The sequence below is a fragment of the Eucyclogobius newberryi genome, unplaced genomic scaffold (assembly GCF_026437365.1).
Source record: "Eucyclogobius newberryi isolate DKJ021-1_F unplaced genomic scaffold, fEucNew1.0.hap1 SCAF_1, whole genome shotgun sequence".
NCBI classification, from domain to species: domain Eukaryota; kingdom Metazoa; phylum Chordata; class Actinopteri; order Gobiiformes; family Gobiidae; genus Eucyclogobius; species Eucyclogobius newberryi.
In genome coordinates this window covers 16,924,186-16,943,696 of record NW_027315723.1, presented here as the reverse complement: position 1 = coordinate 16,943,696, position 19,511 = coordinate 16,924,186, and the positions used below count along the sequence as shown (strand labels likewise).

General features: G+C 41.3%; 1 protein-coding gene across 1 annotated transcript in view; it reads right to left on the bottom strand.

Annotated features, from left to right (window-relative positions):
* Window positions 1–5,189: 5,189 nt before the first annotated feature.
* syndig1l (synapse differentiation inducing 1-like) overlaps window positions 5,190–19,511 on the bottom strand; it is a 92,556-nt gene continuing 78,234 nt past the window's right edge. The window contains exon 4 of the mRNA XM_072439796.1: window positions 5,190–5,643. Coding sequence (XP_072295897.1) covers window positions 5,485–5,643 — 159 coding nt within the window. The 3' untranslated portion in view covers window positions 5,190–5,484. The remainder of the gene's footprint in view (window positions 5,644–19,511) is intronic.

Here is a 19,511-nt window from a genome sequence, read left to right as displayed (position 1 = left end):
AAGCTGTTGACGAGGAACTGTTTCTTTCAGTTGAGGAAAATCTCGAAGCTCAGGAAAATGGTGTCTCAAAATGACCTGGAAGTTATAATTTATGCATTTGTGTCTTCACGTTTGGACTATTGTAACAGTTTGTTTTCCTGTCTTAACAAGAAGGAACTCTCTCGTCTGCAGCTGGTCCAGAACTCTGCAGCGAGGATCTTGACCCGCACAAATAGAAGGGCCCACATTTCACCCATTCTAAAAGCCCTTCACTGGCTGCCGGTCTCCTACCGGATACAGTTTAAAATTCTTGTTTTAACTTTTAGAGCTTTAAATGGTCAGGTCCCATCGTACATCAGCGATCTGATTAAACCATACACTCCCTCTCGCTCACTAAGGTCCTTGGACCAGAAACTGTTGTTGGTTCCTCGCACCCGTTTTCGGACCAGAGGAGACCGATCCTTCCAGGCTGTTGCCCCCAGACTCTGGAACGATCTTCCGTTCTCCCTACGGTCACTGGACTCAGTTACTGCTTTTAAGGGTCAGCTTAAAACCTTTTTATTTAGTCAAGCCTTTTAAATGCACTTGTTTTACGGACTGATTTGACTGTATATTGTTATATATGTATTGTTCACTGTAAGTTTTTTGTGTTTTTATTGTTTTATTCTGTGTTTTGTGAAGCACTTTGTGACCTCTGTCTGTGCAAGGTGCTATATAAATAAAATTTACTTACTTACTTACTTACTTATGAAAAACGAACGGTAAATAGTTCATTGTAGATTGTTTGCAGCCGTCCGAACTCCTGGCGTGTTCACGTGGTCCTCGGGAACGATGGAAAGTGTTTGAAAAATTATTGAAAAAAATCCCGTTAAAAAAAAACAACAACTCAAGAACTCGGGTTAAAACTGCTGCTCGACTTCCACGCCTGACGTCACAACCGTTTTGTGAAATCATCTTAAAATTTGAGCATTTGAGTTAAAACCCACAGATTATTGTTTGATTAATTACTGATCTTATTGTTAGCTAAAGTTAAAAATGGTTAGATGTTTCACACAAATAATACGTATTTAACACATTTGACAGGTTTGCAGCTTTATTGGTAAAACTTTATAATAATTACACTTATTCCTTCCTTAACAAAGCATGAACAAAGGTTAGTTTATTAAGCATGATTCAGGCTTAGTAGCTACTTAACTAATACTCTAACACCTAACCTTAATTAAGTTGTTACTAAGCCTGTATCATGCTTAATAAACTGTTTGTTCATTCTGAATTAAGTCATTTTTTTGGCTAATTTTAAACATGAATTTGCTCATGATTAGTTAAGTCTTTGCTCATGCTTAGCTAAGTCTTTGCTCATGCTTAGCTAAGTCTTTGCTCATGCTTAGCTAAGTCTTTGCTCATGATTAGTTAAGTCTTTGCTCATGCTTAGCTAAGTCTTTGCTCATGCTTAGCTAAGTCTTTGCTCATGATTAGTTAAGTCTTTGCTCATGATTTGTTAAGTCTTTGCTCATGCTTAGCTAAGTCTTTGCTCATGCTTAGCTAAGTCTTTGCTCATGCTTAGCTAAGTCTTTGCTCATGATTAGTTAAGTCTTTGCTCATGCTTAGCTAAGTCTTTGCTCATGCTTAGCAAAGTCTTTGCTCATGATTAGTTAAGTCTTTGCTCATGCTTAGCTAAGTCTTTGCTCATGCTCAGTTAAGGCAAATTAAGGAGTAGTTATTATAACATTGTGCTGCTTTATTAAACACTTTTAAAGAGATAAAAGTACATGAATGAAAAAAAAAAGCACCGAGGACAGCGACTGCAGAAATGTAATGCATTCCCAGGATCAAATGGAATGTTGGGACGTTACAATATCAAATGTTAGTGTTGCGATTACTGTGAGAAAAAACATTATTATTCACGATTATTGAGACTGTTACCAAATCTTAAATTTTCTGTCATTTTCTCGGTCTGTTCCTCAAAATTGAACTTCCATGAAAAAAACAAATTAAGTTAAAAAACAGCCACATGAAAAAACATATTTAATTCAATTTTTGGGCAAAATATTGTATACAAAATCCTTAATTCTTGCTTCTAAAACTGTCAAGATTATTTATTTTTTGGTCCTTACGATTATGTTGTGACCCGAATAATCATGACATCCCTAAGTGTATGTTGTATGCCTCTTCATTAACACGCTGCACTGGCCTGAACAAATGAAAATATGCTGTAAAATAATATGGGACTGGTTGATCTTTGTCTTGCTCAAAACAAAATGGAAATAGAAATACATTTTAAAAAACGACTGCAGTTTTAGTCCGGCAAAGCGTTGACAAACACCCCTGAAGTATTAAGGGCAAACCTGTTTACAGCGGGTATTTCAGAAGCGGCTTATTATTAAAATGAATGTGCTTTTGCCATTTTAGGCCAATTCACTGGAGACGACACGTTCCTTCAGAAAAAGCCATTAAGGAAAGCTAATCACGCACCATAATGTCAGGTATGAGTAATGCCCGGTCCGCGCTGGGAAAACTAAGTGTAAAATGCCACAGGGAGTCGACGCCGTTTGAACCAACATCTGTCGCTACTGTAATTTACGCAAAAAGGGAAAAATATTAATAGGCCCTTTGAAAACAACGACACGGCCCTGTTCGTTCATGGATGTAATTAAAGCAGAGACAAATTGAAACTTCTCTGCGAAATGTAGACGCGCGTTTATGCTGAAAATATGACCGACACTCAACCGCCTGATCAATTTTACTTTAGGACTTTTTTTTACGATGAGCAGCAAAACCGATCCATCTTGCGGAGCAGCGAGGGACAATACTTGATAAGGTCTGTGTGAGCGATCCGGGGGGAAATGTTAGTCTGCGTCTGGCCGTTGAAATGATGGATCGTCGTTGGCTCCAGACCGAGGCCGCACTAGAGAAATGTGAAAACTTAAATTATTCCATTTATATGACTCAATTGATTTGTTTCAGTGTTTTATGTGAGTTTATGACATTATTTTAACTTTTCTTTTTCATTGTTTTAAGCTAAATGATCCGTAGCACGATTATTTTAGTGAAATGTTTAACCATTTTTGTTTTATTTGAGCTAAAAAAAACTGGCAAAATAATAATGACAAAAATAATAATAACAATTAATATTAAAAACACATAATAATGATGATGAATAAAGATTGAATAATATAAATTAATATATGTAAAAACAGAGTGAATAATATAAAAATAATATGAATAGTATAAAATAATGAATAATATTAAAATTGTATTGAATTAATAATATAAAAATAAAATAATTAATAATATAGAAATAATAAAATAATGAATAATATAAAAATAATACAAAACAAATAAAAAATAACAATAAAACAAAAAAATATAATAGTAAAATAAGATAATAACTGAAGAAATTCAAACTTCAGTCCAAACTACTAAAAAGCAAGATTCTTTCAATTGAAGCTTTTGTTAGGTCCACAAACTGGCCCGGGACAAGCAAAGGAAAGTGATGAATGGATTGGCCAGTGGTTTTCAAACTCAAGCTCCTTTCGGTGGCACGCGCAGACTCTTCTTTTTCTTTGTTTGTCTTGCACTTGGAAAAACGCTGATCCTTTTACGCAATGAAACCGTTCAAAAGTCACATTCTGAGTCTAGAGAGGAGACAAAAGGGCGAACATATGAACCTAAGCACTAGTTGTGATAAAGTGTGAATATATGATTATATTTCTGTCATGTATTTTATCTGCATAATAGTGATATTTTATCTGCATCATTAGTCTAAGAGAAGAACGGGTGTGTGACAAACTGCATTTGTTTGTGAAGGTATCGTAAAGATGGGCCAAAGAATGTTGCCCCAGGGGGGGAGATGCACCTTGCAGGCTTTATCTCTACGGAAAAATACCAAGTGCCTTGATGTGAAGCTGACCAATGAGAAATGTGACCCGCCTATTCCAGAATATCTAATAAAACCAACCAGCATGGGAAAAAACGGGGTGAGACGCAGGAGGATCACGCAGGCTGCTTACAACAGCTTGCGTGATCAGTCCCCGCGTTTTCTCACAAGCTTGCCATACAAATGTCTGATATTTCTGTGTCGTTTCATATTCTAAGTTGAATTGTGTTCTCAATGTGTTACGGAATAGCATCGGTGTATGTCTAATTCCATGACACTAGTTTATAAACGTGTGAAGTGACCTTACGACTTTCTCACACTGTCCACACTCTGACCACACTCTGAAATGGATGTGTATTTTTCCTGTTGTGGACACGAGCTTGAACATGACCCGGCTTGGATTGGTTTGTAAGAAGCGTGAATAACCATTTGAAATCAGACTTTGAGATCGGTTTTGGGCAATGAGAACAACAATGTCAGGACCGTTTTAATTCAGCAAAACACAAAACACATTCTTCCAAGTGCTATTTTAAGGTGCTTTTGACACAAGAGCCACAAAAAGACAAACATAAACAACGAACGATCACATGTGCTGGGGGGGGGGGGGCAAAAACCACATTTTATGGACAACGTTTGAATTCAAATTACACATCTTTGAAACATGGAGGAATTTACAAGGTCCATTTTGAGGAGTTCATACAGTTTTTGTCCTGCTCTGGCCAAGTTCAGGACAGGAGTTACATCCGTTTTGTGCAGGAGTCAAAGCTCTCTTCCCTTACAGTCTATTTTAAAGGTCCACAATGGAACATTTTGGATGAACGCTACGCGACCTGCTTCGTAATACCTTTGCCTGAAATGTTCCACAGGTAGATAAGTTTAATGCAGCTTTGCAGTGTTATTTTTGTTTAGTGTTACTCTTGATCTTCTGGCTAAAGTTTTAGATTCAGTCTAGTTTTAGTTCATCAGAAACTATATATTTTATTTGATCAAACTATGTCAATATCTTCGTTAAGTTCATGTCGATTCTGTATAATTTAGTCAAGGTTTGTCATCATGATTACTTTTTAATAACTTTTAGTCTGCAAAAATCTAACATTGACAAAAAAAAAACAAAGACAAAATGTATTAAGACGACGTAATTGACCGATGCCACACTGTGAAACATTCCAGGCGACACTGTAGCGTGTCCACGGAGACGAGCAGGTAGCGAACCTCCACCGAGCAAGTAACAGTGCACCTTTAGGACAACAGACTGTACAGTTATGTCTGTTTGTTTTAGGCCCATTTCGAGTACTGGAAACGTCTTAGGTACATCCATCGGGAATTGTGTGACCGACTCGAACACGGAACATCACTCTCCTCTTCACAAAGTGTTCCCGGATTCCCTTCGCTCTCGTCCTTGTCGCTGACCTCTCCTCCGTCGCGTGGCTAACTTTAGCTGACAAGAACGTCTTCGGGGAGCGGCCGGCGAAAGTCAAACAACTGCGGAGCGATGCGAAATTGTACACCGACCAACAAAAGGTCCACACTATTCCCAATGGACTTCCCTTTACCCCAAATCGTCGTCCGTCTCGGAATTCCCGGGAAGTTGGCGACAGCTTGGGGGGGTGAAATAAAAAAACCTCCTGCTATATGTGTCCCGGTTTGGAAAGGTAGGCGATCAGAGCTACGACCACACCGACGTAGACTCCGGTGCCGATGGTGATGGAGAGCGCGGCAAGGAAGAGGGCCCGTCGAGATGCGATGTTGGCCAACGGGAAGTCGCCTTTGTTCACGGCTTTGGTGGTCTGAAAAACAAGGTGGGGGGGGTACAAGAGCAAAGAGTCAGATGTGCTTTTCAAAGACCTCAAGAGAAAGAGTGACCTATTTTCTACCGAAAGGCGGGTAATTGCACAAGCTGTTTACGATGGTTTTAGGAGCAATGGCAAGAGAAAAGATGATTGGACAAATTAAGGCTCGCTAAATATGATTACAGCAGTTAATGGGATTAGAATCAAGAGTTCAGGTTCAGTCTTTTGTAACGTGTCTTTGTGTTTTTAAATATAGAGGTTGGAGCATGTGGTTTGGAGACAAGTCAAGACCAGGCCTAAGTCAAGATCAAGTACAAGTCAAGATCAAGTCCAAGTCAAGACCAAGTAGTGTACAAGTCCAAGTCTAAGTCCAAGTCCAAGTCCAAGTCCAAGTCCAAGTCCAAGTCCAAGTCCAAGTCCAAGTCCAAGTCCAAGTCCAAGTCCAAGTCCAAGTCCAAGTCCAAGTCCAAGTCCAAGTCCAAGTCCAAGTCCAAGTCCAAGTCCAAGTCCAAGTCCAAGTCCAAGTCCAAGACCAAGACCAAGACCAAGTCCAAGTCCAAGTCCAAGTCCAAGTCCAAGTCCAAGTCAAGACCAAGTCCAAGTCCAAGTCCAAGTCAAGACCAAGTCCTAGTCCAAGTCCAAGTCCTAGTCCAAGTCCTAGTCCAAGTCCAAGTCCAAGTCCTAGTCCAAGTCATACAAAATTACAGTTCATATAAAAATCCTAGTAATTGTAAAAGTGCAAAGGACATTGTTGAGGCAGAGAGTCAGAAACATGTGATATACATATATAAATAAAATATGAAACAAAAGCAGCACATGACATAAAACATATCTGTCCAAGTCCAAAGTCTGTCAAATAAGTAAATTTTCCGATTAAGTCAGAATTAAATTTCCATTTTTTGATAATCACTTATCAGAGGTATCCATCCACTGTTTCCATGGCGGGAGTTTTGAGGCCGAAGAACTAGTGGGATGGCAATGTCAGTAAATCAGAATTCTAAAGGTACACTATGTAACTTTTCTGGTCGAAGAGCCCCACCTTCTTGTACCAGACAACGTTACAGGTCAGATCTGTGGAGAGGCGAGCCCACACAGTAAGAAAGCTCGTGTTTCAAGACGTATTTGAGCAAAAAATACCCCACAAAGGTTAATTAAATGCAAGAGAGATGTATTAGAAGCTATACCGTGGAAAAGTCCAAGCAAAACAGTACAATTTCCATGGAAACAAGCAGGTAGCATGCCTGACGAATTTCTATAGCGTACCTTTAAACGAGAGACCCTGAACTATAATTAGACAGGCTGTTTTTGATACAGTAGCAGAGGGAGAAAAGAAAACTTCAAAAATAACATTGACATAAAGGTTTCGGCGAATCCAGAAGAATCCGCGGTTCGTGGAGAGGGACGACAATTAGAGCAGAACTGTCAGGCTGCAGGTAATGATCACGTTAGGCGAAGTGGAGCGGGGAACAGTCCGTCGAAAAGGGCGAGAGGAGGAGACAAACAAGCACAAAGAAGAAGCTGAATGTGTGAGAAAATCCATTTAGATTAACGCATTTGATGATTGTGATTTACCAGTGCATCTTTCTCAATGGGATCTTTGCCAAACAAGTCGCAATAAGTGTTCTTTGTCTGTTTCTGTTGTCGATAATTGAAGTGGGTTTACGTGCGTCACATTCTAACTGCTGAAATTGTGTGGCCTTCTCCAGATAAATACTGAATAATACAAGGATATATATATAAATGCAGAAAATGGTATACGTACACGTGTTTCATTGTATCGCATACATTAACATAGTAACATTTTATAAAAACTACACAAAAAAATGAACAAATGAAATAATCTATAGTGAGCAAATAGTTAATTAAGAATTACTCAGGCTTAGTAACTACTTAACTAATACCCTGACCTTAATTAGGTAGTTACAAAGCCTAAGTAATGCTTAAAAAAATATATGTTCATTCATAAGTCTTGTCAAGGCAATTTAAGATGTGATAACAAAATGCCTCACTATTTAAATCTTTCAAACATATTTATTTAAAGAAAAACATCAGACATCTCAGTTCAGAAAAGTGCAGTGCTACAAATACTGCACAGAACCCTCAAGCGACCCACAAGACCACCTGCAGTATGGAGGACACAGAGGCCCTGATCATGGCAGCACAGGAGCCGGCCCTGAACACCAGCGCGATAGAGGCCCAGATCTACCACACCAGACAAGACCCAAGGTGTAGGCTGTGCAAAGGGGGCCCTGAGACCATCAGGTCCCTGCACATAACTACAGGGTGTAAGATGCTGCAGGGACAGCATACATGGAGCACCATAACCTGGTGCTGGCATAGTGTACAGAAACATCTGTGTTGACTCGTTGACTCGCTCGTGGCCTGGTTTAGACTCACTTGTGGCCTGGTTTAGACTCACTTTTGGCCTGGTTTAGACTCGCTCTTGGCCTGGTTTGGACTCGCTCTCACCTTGCTTAGTTCTGGGTTGGACTCGCTCTTGGCCTGGTTTAGACTCACTTTTGACCTGGTTTAGACTCGCTCTTGGCCTGGTTTGGACTCACTTTTGGCCTGGTCTAGACTCGCTCTTGGCCTTTTTTGGACTCGCACGTGGCCTGGTTGGGACTTGCACGTAGCCTGGTTTGGACTCGCACGTGGCCTTGTTTGGACTCGCTCTTGGCCTGGTTTAGTCCCCTCCCTCCATCGGCGTCCGTGATCAGATCCATTGATTTCCACGTGCTGTTTTTTAGGTCAGTTATATTTAATGCCACTGCCGGATCCGTATCTCCCTGGTGCATTGTGTGTAGCATTGTGTGTAGCATTGTGTGTAGCATTGTGTGTAGCATTGTGTGTAGCATTGTGTGTAGCATTGTGTGGTGCATTGTGTGGTGCATTGTGTGTAGCATTGTGTGGTGCATTGTGTGTAGCATTGTGTGGTGCATTGTGTGTAGCATTGTGTGGTGCATTGTGTGTAGCATTGTGTGGTGCATTGTGTGGTGCATTGTGTGTAGCATTGTGTGGTGTATTGTGTGTAGCATTGTGTGGTGCATTGTGTGTAGCATTGTGTGGTGCATTGTGTGTAGCATTGTGTGGTGCATTGTGTGGTGCATTGTGTGTAGCATTGTGTGGTGCATTGTGTGTAGCATTGTGTGTAGCATCTAGAGTAGCATTGTGTGGTGCATTGTGTGTAGCATTGTGTGGTGCATTGTGTGGTGCATTGTGTGTAGCATTGTGTAGTGCATTGTGTGTAGCATTGTGTGTAGCATCGTGTGTAGCATTGTGTGTAGCATTGTATGGTGCATTGTGTGCAGCATTGTGTGTAGCATTGCGTGTAGCATCTAGTGTAGCATTGTGTGGTGCATTGTGTGTAGCATTGTGTGGTGCATTGTGTGTAGCATCTAGTGTAGCATCTAGTGTAGCATTGTGTGGTGCATTGTGTGGTGCATTGTGTGCAGCATTGTGTGGTGCATTGTGTGCAGCATTGTGCGTAGCATTGTGTGGTGCATTGTGTGTAGCAGTGTGTGGTGCATTGAGTGGTGCATTGTGTGTAGCATTGTGTGGTGCATGGTGTGTAGCATTGTGTGGTGCATTGTCTGTAGCATTGTGTGGTGCATTGTGTGTAGCATTGTGTGTAGCATCGTGTGTAGCATCGTGTGTAGCATTGTGTGTAGCATTGTATGGTGCATTGTGTGCAGCATTGTGTGTAGCATTGTGTGTAGCATCTAGTGTAGTATTTTGTGGTGCATTGTGTGTAGCATTGTGTGGTGCATTGTGTGTAGCATTGTGTGGTGCATTGTGTGTAGCATTGTGTGGTGCATTGTGTGGTGCATTGTGTGTAGCATTGTGTGGTGCATTGTGTGTAGCATTGTGTGGTACATTGTGTGCAGCATTGTGTGTAGCATTGTGTGTAGCATCGTGTGTAGCATTGTGTGTAGCATTGTGTGCAGCATTGTGTGTAGCATTGTGTGTAGCATTGTGTGTAGCATTGTGTGCAGCATTGTGTGGTGCATTGTGTGTAGCATCGTGTGTAGCATTGTGTGTAGCATTGTGTGCAGCATTGTGTGGTGCATTGTGTGTAGCATTGTGTGGTGCATTGTGTGTAGCATTGTGTGGTGCATTGTGTGTAGCATTGTGCGTAGCATTGTGTGGTGCATTGTGTGTAGCATTGTGTGGTGCATTGTGTGTAGCATTGTGTGGTGCATTGTGTGTAGCATTGTGTGGTGCATTGTGTGTAGCATTGTGTGGTGCATTGTGTGTAGCATTGTGTGGTGCATTGTGTGTAGCATTGTGTGTAGCATCTAGTGTAGCATTGTGTGGTGCATTGTGTGTAGCATTGTGTGGTGCATTGTGTGTAGCATTGTGTGTAGCATCTAGTGTAGCATTGTGTGGTGCATTGTGTGTAGCATTGTGTGGTGCATTGTGTGGTGCATTGTGTGTAGCATTGTGTAGTGCATTGTGTGTAGCATTGTGTGTAGCATCGTGTGTAGCATTGTGTGTAGCATTGTATGGTGCATTGTGTGCAGCATTGTGTGTAGCATTGCGTGTAGCATCTAGTGTAGCATTGTGTGGTGCATTGTGTGTAGCATTGTGTGGTGCATTGTGTGTAGCATCTAGTGTAGCATCTAGTGTAGCATTGTGTGGTGCATTGTGTGGTGCATTGTGTGCAGCATTGTGTGGTGCATTGTGTGCAGCATTGTGTGTAGCATTGTGTGGTGCATTGTGTGTAGCAGTGTGTGGTGCATTGAGTGGTGCATTGTGTGTAGCATTGTGTGGTGCATGGTGTGTAGCATTGTGTGGTGCATTGTCTGTAGCATTGTGTGGTGCATTGTGTGGTGCATTGTGTGTAGCATTGTGTGTAGCATCGTGTGTAGCATTGTGTGTAGCATTGTGTGTAGCATTGTGTGCAGCATTGTGTGTAGCATTGTGTGTAGCATCTAGTGTAGTATTTTGTGGTGCATTGTGTGTAGCATTGTGTGGTGCATTGTGTGTAGCATTGTGTGGTGCATTGTGTGGTGCATTGTGTGTAGCATTGTGTGGTACATTGTGTGCAGCATTGTGTGTAGCATTGTGTGTAGCATCGTGTGTAGCATTGTGTGTAGCATTGTGTGCAGCATTGTGTGTAGCATTGTGTGTAGCATTGTGTGTAGCATTGTGTGCAGCATTGTGTGGTGCATTGTGTGTAGCATCGTGTGGTGCATTGTGTGTAGCATCGTGTGTAGCATTGTGTGTAGCATTGTGTGCAGCATTGTGTGGTGCATTGTGTGTAGCATTGTGTGGTGCATTGTGTGTAGCATTGTGTGTAGCATTGTGTGGTGCATTGTGTGTAGCATTGTGTGGTGCATTGTGTGTAGCATTGTGTGGTGCATTGTGTGTAGCATTGTGTGGTGCATTGTGTGTAGCATTGTGTGGTGCATTGTGTGTAGCATTGTGTGGTGCATTGTGTGGTGCATTGTGTGTAGCATTGTGTGGTGCATTGTGTGTAGCATTGTGTGTAGCATCTAGTGTAGCATTGTGTGGTGCATTGTGTGTAGCATTGTGTGGTGCATTGTGTGGTGCATTGTGTGTAGCATTGTGTAGTGCATTGTGTGTAGCATTGTGTGTAGCATCGTGTGTAGCATTGTGTGTAGCATTGTATGGTGCATTGTGTGCAGCATTGTGTATAGCATTGCGTGTAGCATCTAGTGTAGCATTGTGTGGTGCATTGTGTGTAGCATTGTGTGGTGCATTGTGTGTAGAATTGTGTGGTGCATTGTGTGTAGCATCTAGTGTAGCATTGTGTGGTGCATTGTGTGGTGCATTGTGTGCAGCATTGTGTGGTGCATTGTGTGCAGCATTGTGTGGTGCATTGTGTGCAGCATTGTGTGTAGCATTGTGTGGTGCATTGTGTGTAGCAGTGTGTGGTGCATTGAGTGGTGCATTGTGTGTAGCATTGTGTGGTGCATGGTGTGTAGCATTGTGTGGTGCATTGTCTGTAGCATTGTGTGGTGCATTGTGTGTAGCATTGTGTGTAGCATCGTGTGTAGCATTGTGTGTAGTATTGTGTGTAGCATTGTATGGTGCATTGTGTGCAGCATTGTGTGTAGCATTGTGTGTAGCATCTAGTGTAGTATTTTGTGGTGCATTGTGTGTAGCATTGTGTGGTGCATTGTGTAGCATTGTGTGGTGCATTGTGTGTAGCATTGTGTGTAGCATCTAGTGTAGCATCGTGTGGTGCATTGTGTGTAGCATTTTGTGGTGCATTGTGTGTAGCATTGTGTGGTGCATTGTGTGTAGCATTGTGTGGTGCATTGTGTGCAGCATTGTGTGTAGCATTGTGTGTAGCATCGTGTGTAGCATTGTGTGTAGCATTGTGTGGTGCATTGTGTGTAGCATTGTGTGTAGCATTGTGTGTAGCATTGTGTGTAGCATTGTGTGGTGCATTGTGTGTAGCATCGTGTGTAGCATTGTGTGTAGCATTGTGTGCAGCATTGTGTGGTGCATTGTGTGTAGCATCGTGTGTAGCATTGTGTGTAGCATTGTGTGTAGCGTGCTAATCCTGCTAGCGCTATAGGCTCCTCTAAACTGCGCTTTGTTCCGAGACGCTTTGAACGCTCTGCTTTATTTTGACCCAGTTAACTCGAGAGCACTTAATGTTTATAGCGTGTTTTATGACTCTCCCTTTATAGCGCTTTATACTACAAGAAATACTCGGAGTACCACATAACGGAAGCGCAATACAGTGACATAGATTATGGAGGTGTGATGAAACGTTCACCTTTAACTTGGATGTCATTTTAGTACTTTATGATAACCACATCTTAAGGACAATTCAGGTTCAGTAACTACTTAATTAAAGGGTTAGTGTATTAATTAAGGGTCAGCCATCAAAATATCTATTGTGTAATGCCATATCAATAAACAATATCGCAATGAGTATTTTTTTTTCGTGTCAGTATATTTGACTAAATTGTTTGGTGACATGCAGTGCTTGTTTAGAGCAGTGAATTTGGGGAGAATGTGATAATTATTTGTTGAATACTAAAATTTTTTACGATACAAAGTCCCAAAAGTACATGTTTCTGATGGAAGCAACGACAGCACTACAATTAAGACAATGACAAAGTAATCTTATATCCACATTTTGGTCATAAACATGCAGAAAAATACAAAAATATATACCTTAAAATGCCTTTATTATGTCACATTTCAGCCCTTTTGTTTATTATGAATTAAAGCGCCCCCTAAAGGTCGGACGACTCATTGAACTAAAATGCAGTTTTGGGATAAATATATTTAGAATTTTGCTAAAAATATAAAAATGTTATCACAGAATAGCTCATTTTTTAAGGTTTATAATTGCACTTCCTGTTTGTAATTGATGACATCACACTTGGGAATTACCCAAAAATCACTCCTCATCAAATGTAAAAATAAATAAATAAATAGACTTAAAGGAAAGGCACTGTATTTTTTTTTAATTCATGTTTAGAGAGTCAAAACAGTTTTGTGTAAATTCTGCATAAACTGGAATGAGTGTCCCTGGTGTGATGTCACTTCCTGTCATTTTCTACAGATTTTTCAATGTTTTCTCCACAAATATCTGCTCGATTGGTATAAAACTATCATTTACATGTACAACATCGTAAAAACCTGTCATGGGCACTTTAAGTCTTTGTACATGCTTTATTAAGGCTGATTAATGTGTATTTATGATAAAGTGTAGCGAGATTGCATGAATGTATTAACTGTTTCCAATTGATTTAGTCAGAATGAACAATCACTGTTTGTCTTGTACGTGATTTGTCTGATTTACTGTGTTTGTTTGTTTGTTTGTTGTTTTCACAGCAGACAAAGCTTCTCTTCTTCAGTGAAACGCAGCACACGCTCGTCGCTGCTGATTCGGCTCATTACGGCTCGGCTCGTGGCTCTGTTCCGCCGTCTCGCTTTTCATTTTCTCTGTCTTGCTTCTTCCTTTCGTTCCTCTAAAGCTGGGAAATGTCGACACAAAATGATCAGCTCAGTGTTTGTCTGGAGAAAACGATCCAACATCAGTCCAACAGAAACATGCTTTAGTTTAGGTTTAAGTCTCAGACAAATGTGAAACGTCTGTAAAATCAATCACAATTTTGAGTAAACTACATCTGAAAATGGTTGCAAATTCCAATTAGCAATTTTTTTTGGGAGTTAAAACTTTAATAAATCAGGCTTGGAATTAAATATGTTTCTAAAAGTGTTTGTAGCTACTTTAAGTGTTGGTCTTTTTAGGGAAAATGGCCTTAAAGAAATAAATCTATGGATCAAGTAAATTCCATGAAATAATAAAACATCTTTAGAAGCAGATTCAATATTATCTAAATTTCAAAATATTACCCACTTTTTTCCCAATTTCCCTTCTCTATTTATATAAATCTTCAATTATGAATAAAATGAATAAAATGAATAAAATGAATAAAATGAATAAAATGAATAAAATGAATAAAATAGAATGTGAGATTTTGTGAAAGGGTAGATTAGATAACATTAACTGCACTATCAAATATGTCGGTGTAATCCCTCATTCGTCCAGGCGTGTTCCATAGTAGAAAAAGCTTCAGTTGTAGTCATCTGGACTCAGTTAGAAAAAATAGACGTTTCGACTCTCATCCAAGAGTCATTGTCAATAACAGAATTTAGGTCGGGAACTCCGATATTAATACTGTTCTGTGGTAAGACCCGCCCATTGGGAGGAGCCTTCCTGAAGTAGAAAGAGTTGTTAGTTTCAACAGAAACTCCCCCTTGTATCTACCGAGCTAGCCTATTCAGAATTTTAATGGGCTATTAGAATCCTCTTTGTCTTTGTGAGACCCTGGCTCAACCACCCTGAGTACCTGATTAGCATCTAAATGTCCTGGTCCTGGTCCTCTACCTTTCCAGGGGTTCAGTAACCCATTATAAATAACAGGAAGATAAAATCTTAGCCCTCCATTTCTGTTTAAAGAAGGTCTTTCTTTTTTAACAAAAATAGCTTCCTTGACTCCTCTTTCAAACCATAAATAAATTATTTTATTGACAATGACTCTTGGATGAGAGTCGAAACGTCTATTTTTTCTAACTGAGTCCAGATGACTACAACTGAAGCTTTTTCTACTATGCACTATCAAATGTTTCTGGTTTGAAGATGATTGGAATGTTCCACAGTACGGCTTTAAAATGATCCGTCTCCAAATAAGATGATGCCAACAGGTCAATGTACAGGTCAGCTCTGTGGAGAGACAAGTCCACCAACAGGAAGAACACAAATGTTTTTTTAAGGTATTTTAGCAGCAAAACAACTCAAACTGAATAAATGCACGATGGATACGTGTAAAGCTGTACTGTGGCACATTCCAGGCAAAGAAACATTACACGGTGCATCTTTATATACTCGTGTTTTGCAGGTTTTGTAACTTTTGAACGCAAATAGAACATGTTTTTCTGAAAAGGATCCGCCATGATGAAAAAAAACACTTTTCTCGCAGCCTCTGAACAACAATTTGCAGTATAAACGTCATCTTTCATCACCTGCAGCGTGTTTTGGGTCCACACCAGGAGCCGGCAGCTCTCGGGCCTTTTCCACTGCTGCCGTGGAGCCTCAGAGCAGAACATGACACGTGCAAATGGAGCAGAAAAATGGCAGCAGCTTCAAGAGCCCAGAAATGATACAGTGAAAGCACTCGAGGGGCAGGAGAGAGGGCGGATTGCAGGTAATAGATGTTTACGGCGCGTGTTAGTGCTTAGAACCGAGACACAGATGTAACTGAGGTGGAAGTGCACGATTGTTGACGTCAAACAGAATATCATGCGGAGGGAAACAAAATCCTACAGGAAAATGTATTGTATATCTAAGCCTAAACCTGATGTAGTCACGTTTTTACTCCAAAAAAGAGGCAATTTTTCAATTTGTAAGTCAATTGTCAGATCTATTTATCTAAAAAAAGAAAAATCTCTCCATATATCAAAAAAATAAATACAAAATAATTAATTAATTTGTCCCTATTTTCCCATTTTTTACACATAAAATGTAATATTTATATGAAAAAATGACATGATACAAAAACTTTGCAAATGTAATATTCTTTCTATATCACCTGCAGTGTCTGACCTTAAAATTGTAATCCTAATTTTGTTTTAAGATTTGATTGCAAATGACAGATGCAGATGAATTTCAATTATTTTACACGCTTTATGGTTTATAGTAAATACATTAGCTGAAAAAATAAAATGAGAAGACAAAATCTTGCCAAAAAAACCAATAGGTAAATACAAAGATATAATATGAACTGTACTGTTTCAAGGCAAAAAATTGCGACGAAATTTGAATTCTGAAAATAATCTTGATTTGAACAGTTTTCTGAAGTTTACGTGGGTCCAAACATCAATAACGCACTGTGTCTATTTCCACTGTTGTTTTACCCATGCTGTATTCTAACACATCGAGAACAGAAACAATAATCCTTGATCTTTGTCCAAACCGCTCGAACCAAACTGTAAATCCGAGTCCATTATGGGCGGAAAACACGGGCTCATTTTCATCTGCAGTTTCCAGTAAACGGGAGCCAGAGCCGACACACAAATGGCGGTAAATCTTATTGCCGGAGTCTGGACTTCATCCGCTGCTCTTTGCGAAATTATGATCGTCTTGTTTCGACCGGGCGAGTTGTCATGTTAGTGGGTGTAATAAGAGAGTAATTACACTGCGGGCACTGGTCGTTACGCAGAAGTACCAGCTGTGACTAATGTGTTTTCTTTCTCTTTCTCCCCCCCCGCCGGCGTCCCGTTTTTCGAAAAGTGAGCGCAGACTAACTATTTAACTTCTACGTTTTTCGGTTTTCTTAGTATTGTTTGAATTGAATGGCATTAAAGGACACATTGTGCAAAATCGCCTCTTATTTTTTGTTCTAACATCGTTCCGTGATCAAAAACACACCTGGACTAGCGGTTTAGCTCCGTTCACGCGAGTTCGACGAGCCCTGTTTACGAGGGCTTCTCGCTCCATTTTGTCTGGATTTTGAGTCAACGGTAAAGAACAGGAAGTCTGCTGTGCTGTTTTTACGGTATGCTACGTACGAGTGAGCACAACCGAACACACGTTAATATGTATTTTCTGTAGATAGGCCTTTTTTAAGCTCTGAAACATGATGCCAAAGCAAAGGTACAAAAAAAACACGTTTCAACGACGGTAACAATGCATAATACAGTATGTGTCCTTTAAAATGATTTAGCTCGCATTTATTTCAGATAACGTACTACATCACCTCTTCCTGTGTCGTTCATATTTGATGTTTTGATTTGATTTGATATTGATCCAAAGCAAATAACTGAAAGCTCTTGTAAAACATACACATATTCATAGTTCTTCTCTTCAGTCTGACGTGTTTGGCAGGACCAGGCTACAGGACGACAGCCGGAGCGTTGTTTTTGCGAATGCGTTCCTGACCTTTGACCTTCGGCCGTCGTGGTTCATTTGACCGACAGCGCGAGCCAGAAGCACTAGTCGGGAGCCTGGACTCGGCCGGCGACAGGGATTCGGTTTTAACACAGAAAGATCTGGACACTGGAATCGCTCGTGCCGTAAAACACTTTGGAGTACTTTGTGTACAAATGAAACCGGGACTTTCAAGGGGACCTGTTTGTGAAATATAGTGGGAGAAAGAAGGGTATTTTGTAATAACAGATGAAGAAAGGACAAGTTTATGGTTTGCTGTCGGGCAAAACAAGTTGGAATAAACGCTTTTTCACTTTTACAGCGAGATGTCTTGGTTTTTTCTTTTCCGATTTACTTCAAGTGTAAAAGTAACCCCTCTCCAAAGGACACTGTCCACACGCAGCGCTACTTATAATATTATACACTTCAAGTTTGGAAATAAATCTGAGTTTTAGAAGTTCACGAGGAAAAAACTGTTGTCATAAAATATAGTTGTCAGTAAACAATCATTATTGTGTGTTTTGGGCGTGTCCAGCTGATCAGAACTCTGGGACTGAGAGGAATAAAAACACTCCAGATACTCGGAACTGGGACGATAAACTCCAGCAGTAGACATGATAAATGGATTCCTTTTACTTTTGGCAGTAGAAAAAGGCTATAACGAAGAAATGGATGACACAAAATGAACCAAATATAGGAGTGGGAGGAGGAACGAGTAAAGAAGAGAAGAGGAGGGTCCAGTAAAGAAGAGAAGAGGAACGAGTAAAGAAGAGAAGAGGAACGAGTAAAGAAGAGAAGAGGAACGAGTAAAGAAGAGAAGAGGAGGGTCCAGTAAAGAAGAGAAGAGGAACGAGTAAAGAAGAGAAGAGGAGGAACATGTTTATGATATGGTTGCTAGGTAACAGGAGCGGGATTACCTCGACCTATGTCACATCTGCTGCTCATGTTCAACCACCACATGATAAACAGGGGGGAAAAATAGGATATAGTTTTTGTATATGTTTAAGTATAATGGCACAGCTTCAGATTCAGACACAAAATCCTCTCTCACTCCAAAGATAAAATGTTTCATAATTCGAAAACTGAAAACAAAATTCACTAATCATGAGAAAAACGTTACGTCCCTGGTGCAGACGAATGACACAATAGAATTCTGAGCTGCTTTTTGATGTTTTGTTGTTCATTGTCTGGTTTTTCTGTAAAATGTTTTGCCACATAAAAGCGAGCCCGGTGTTCCTGCAGTGTTGGACTTAAGAGTCCTATCTCGCTCTTGGGCTTTAGGTCTGGTTCTGCCCGAGTGAGCGTGAGAGGCGAGCCGCGGACACAGACAAATCTAACAGCGCCACAGAGACCGGGGCGTCCCACAGAACGGCTCTGAGATCAGCTCCAGAACTGGGACCAGCTCCTGGACCAGCTCCGGGTCTGTCTCCAGGACCGGGGTCAGGTCCAGGACCAGGGCCAGGACAGGCACCAGGACCAGGACCAGGACCAGGACCAGGGCCAGAACCAGGGCCAGGGCCAGGACCAGGGCCAGGGCCAGGGCCAGCTCCAGGGCAGGCTCCAGGACCAGGACCAGGGCCAGCTCCAGGACCAGGACCAGGACCAAGACGTGAATAGTTTTTTTGTAGGAACCTTCTGACACTCAGCCAATCAGAAGGTGAGCAGCTTCTGGGGGTGGTTGACTTAAAACTTTGTCTCCTCCCACCCAGAATAGATCCGTGTTCGCCGCACCCAGGAGTTCGCAGCGCCACAGAACCTGAACTAACGCGTGAATGAACCAGATGGAGAATGACAATGGACATGCTAGACGCTTTTTTCATTGCATTACAGTTTGTTCCACTTAACACGTCTGCTCAAAGACAATGTTTGACTATAAAATAAATAACCCTAACCCTAAGTTTTTGTAGTAGTTAGGAGACGAAGGAAAAAAAACTTAATCTATAAATTAAAAAAATTCAATCCCGCAATCCCGTGTCTTTAACCGGTGGGCCAACAAAGCTGAAAGTTTCTTTCTAATTGGCTGAGAAATCTACATAGTGTCAGAAGGTTCCAACAAAAAAAATAATCGCAACCAGGACAGGCTCCAGGACCAACACCAACACCAGCGCCAGGACCAGGACCAGGACCAGGGCCAGGGCCAGGACCAGGGCCAGGACTAGGACCAGGGCCAGGGCCAGGGCCAGGACTAGGACCAGGGCCAGGGCCAGGGCCAGGACCAGGGCCAGGACTAGGACCAGCACCAGGGCCAGGACCAGGACTAGGACCAGCACCAGGGCCAGGACCAGGACCAGGACCAGCTCCAGGACCAGGGCAAGGTCCAGGACCAGGACCAGGACCAGGACCAAGACCAGCTCCAGGGCCAGGACCAGGGCCTGGTCCAGGGCTAGGACCAGGACCAGGACCAGGACCAGGACCAGGACTAGGACCAGCACCAGGACCATGGCCA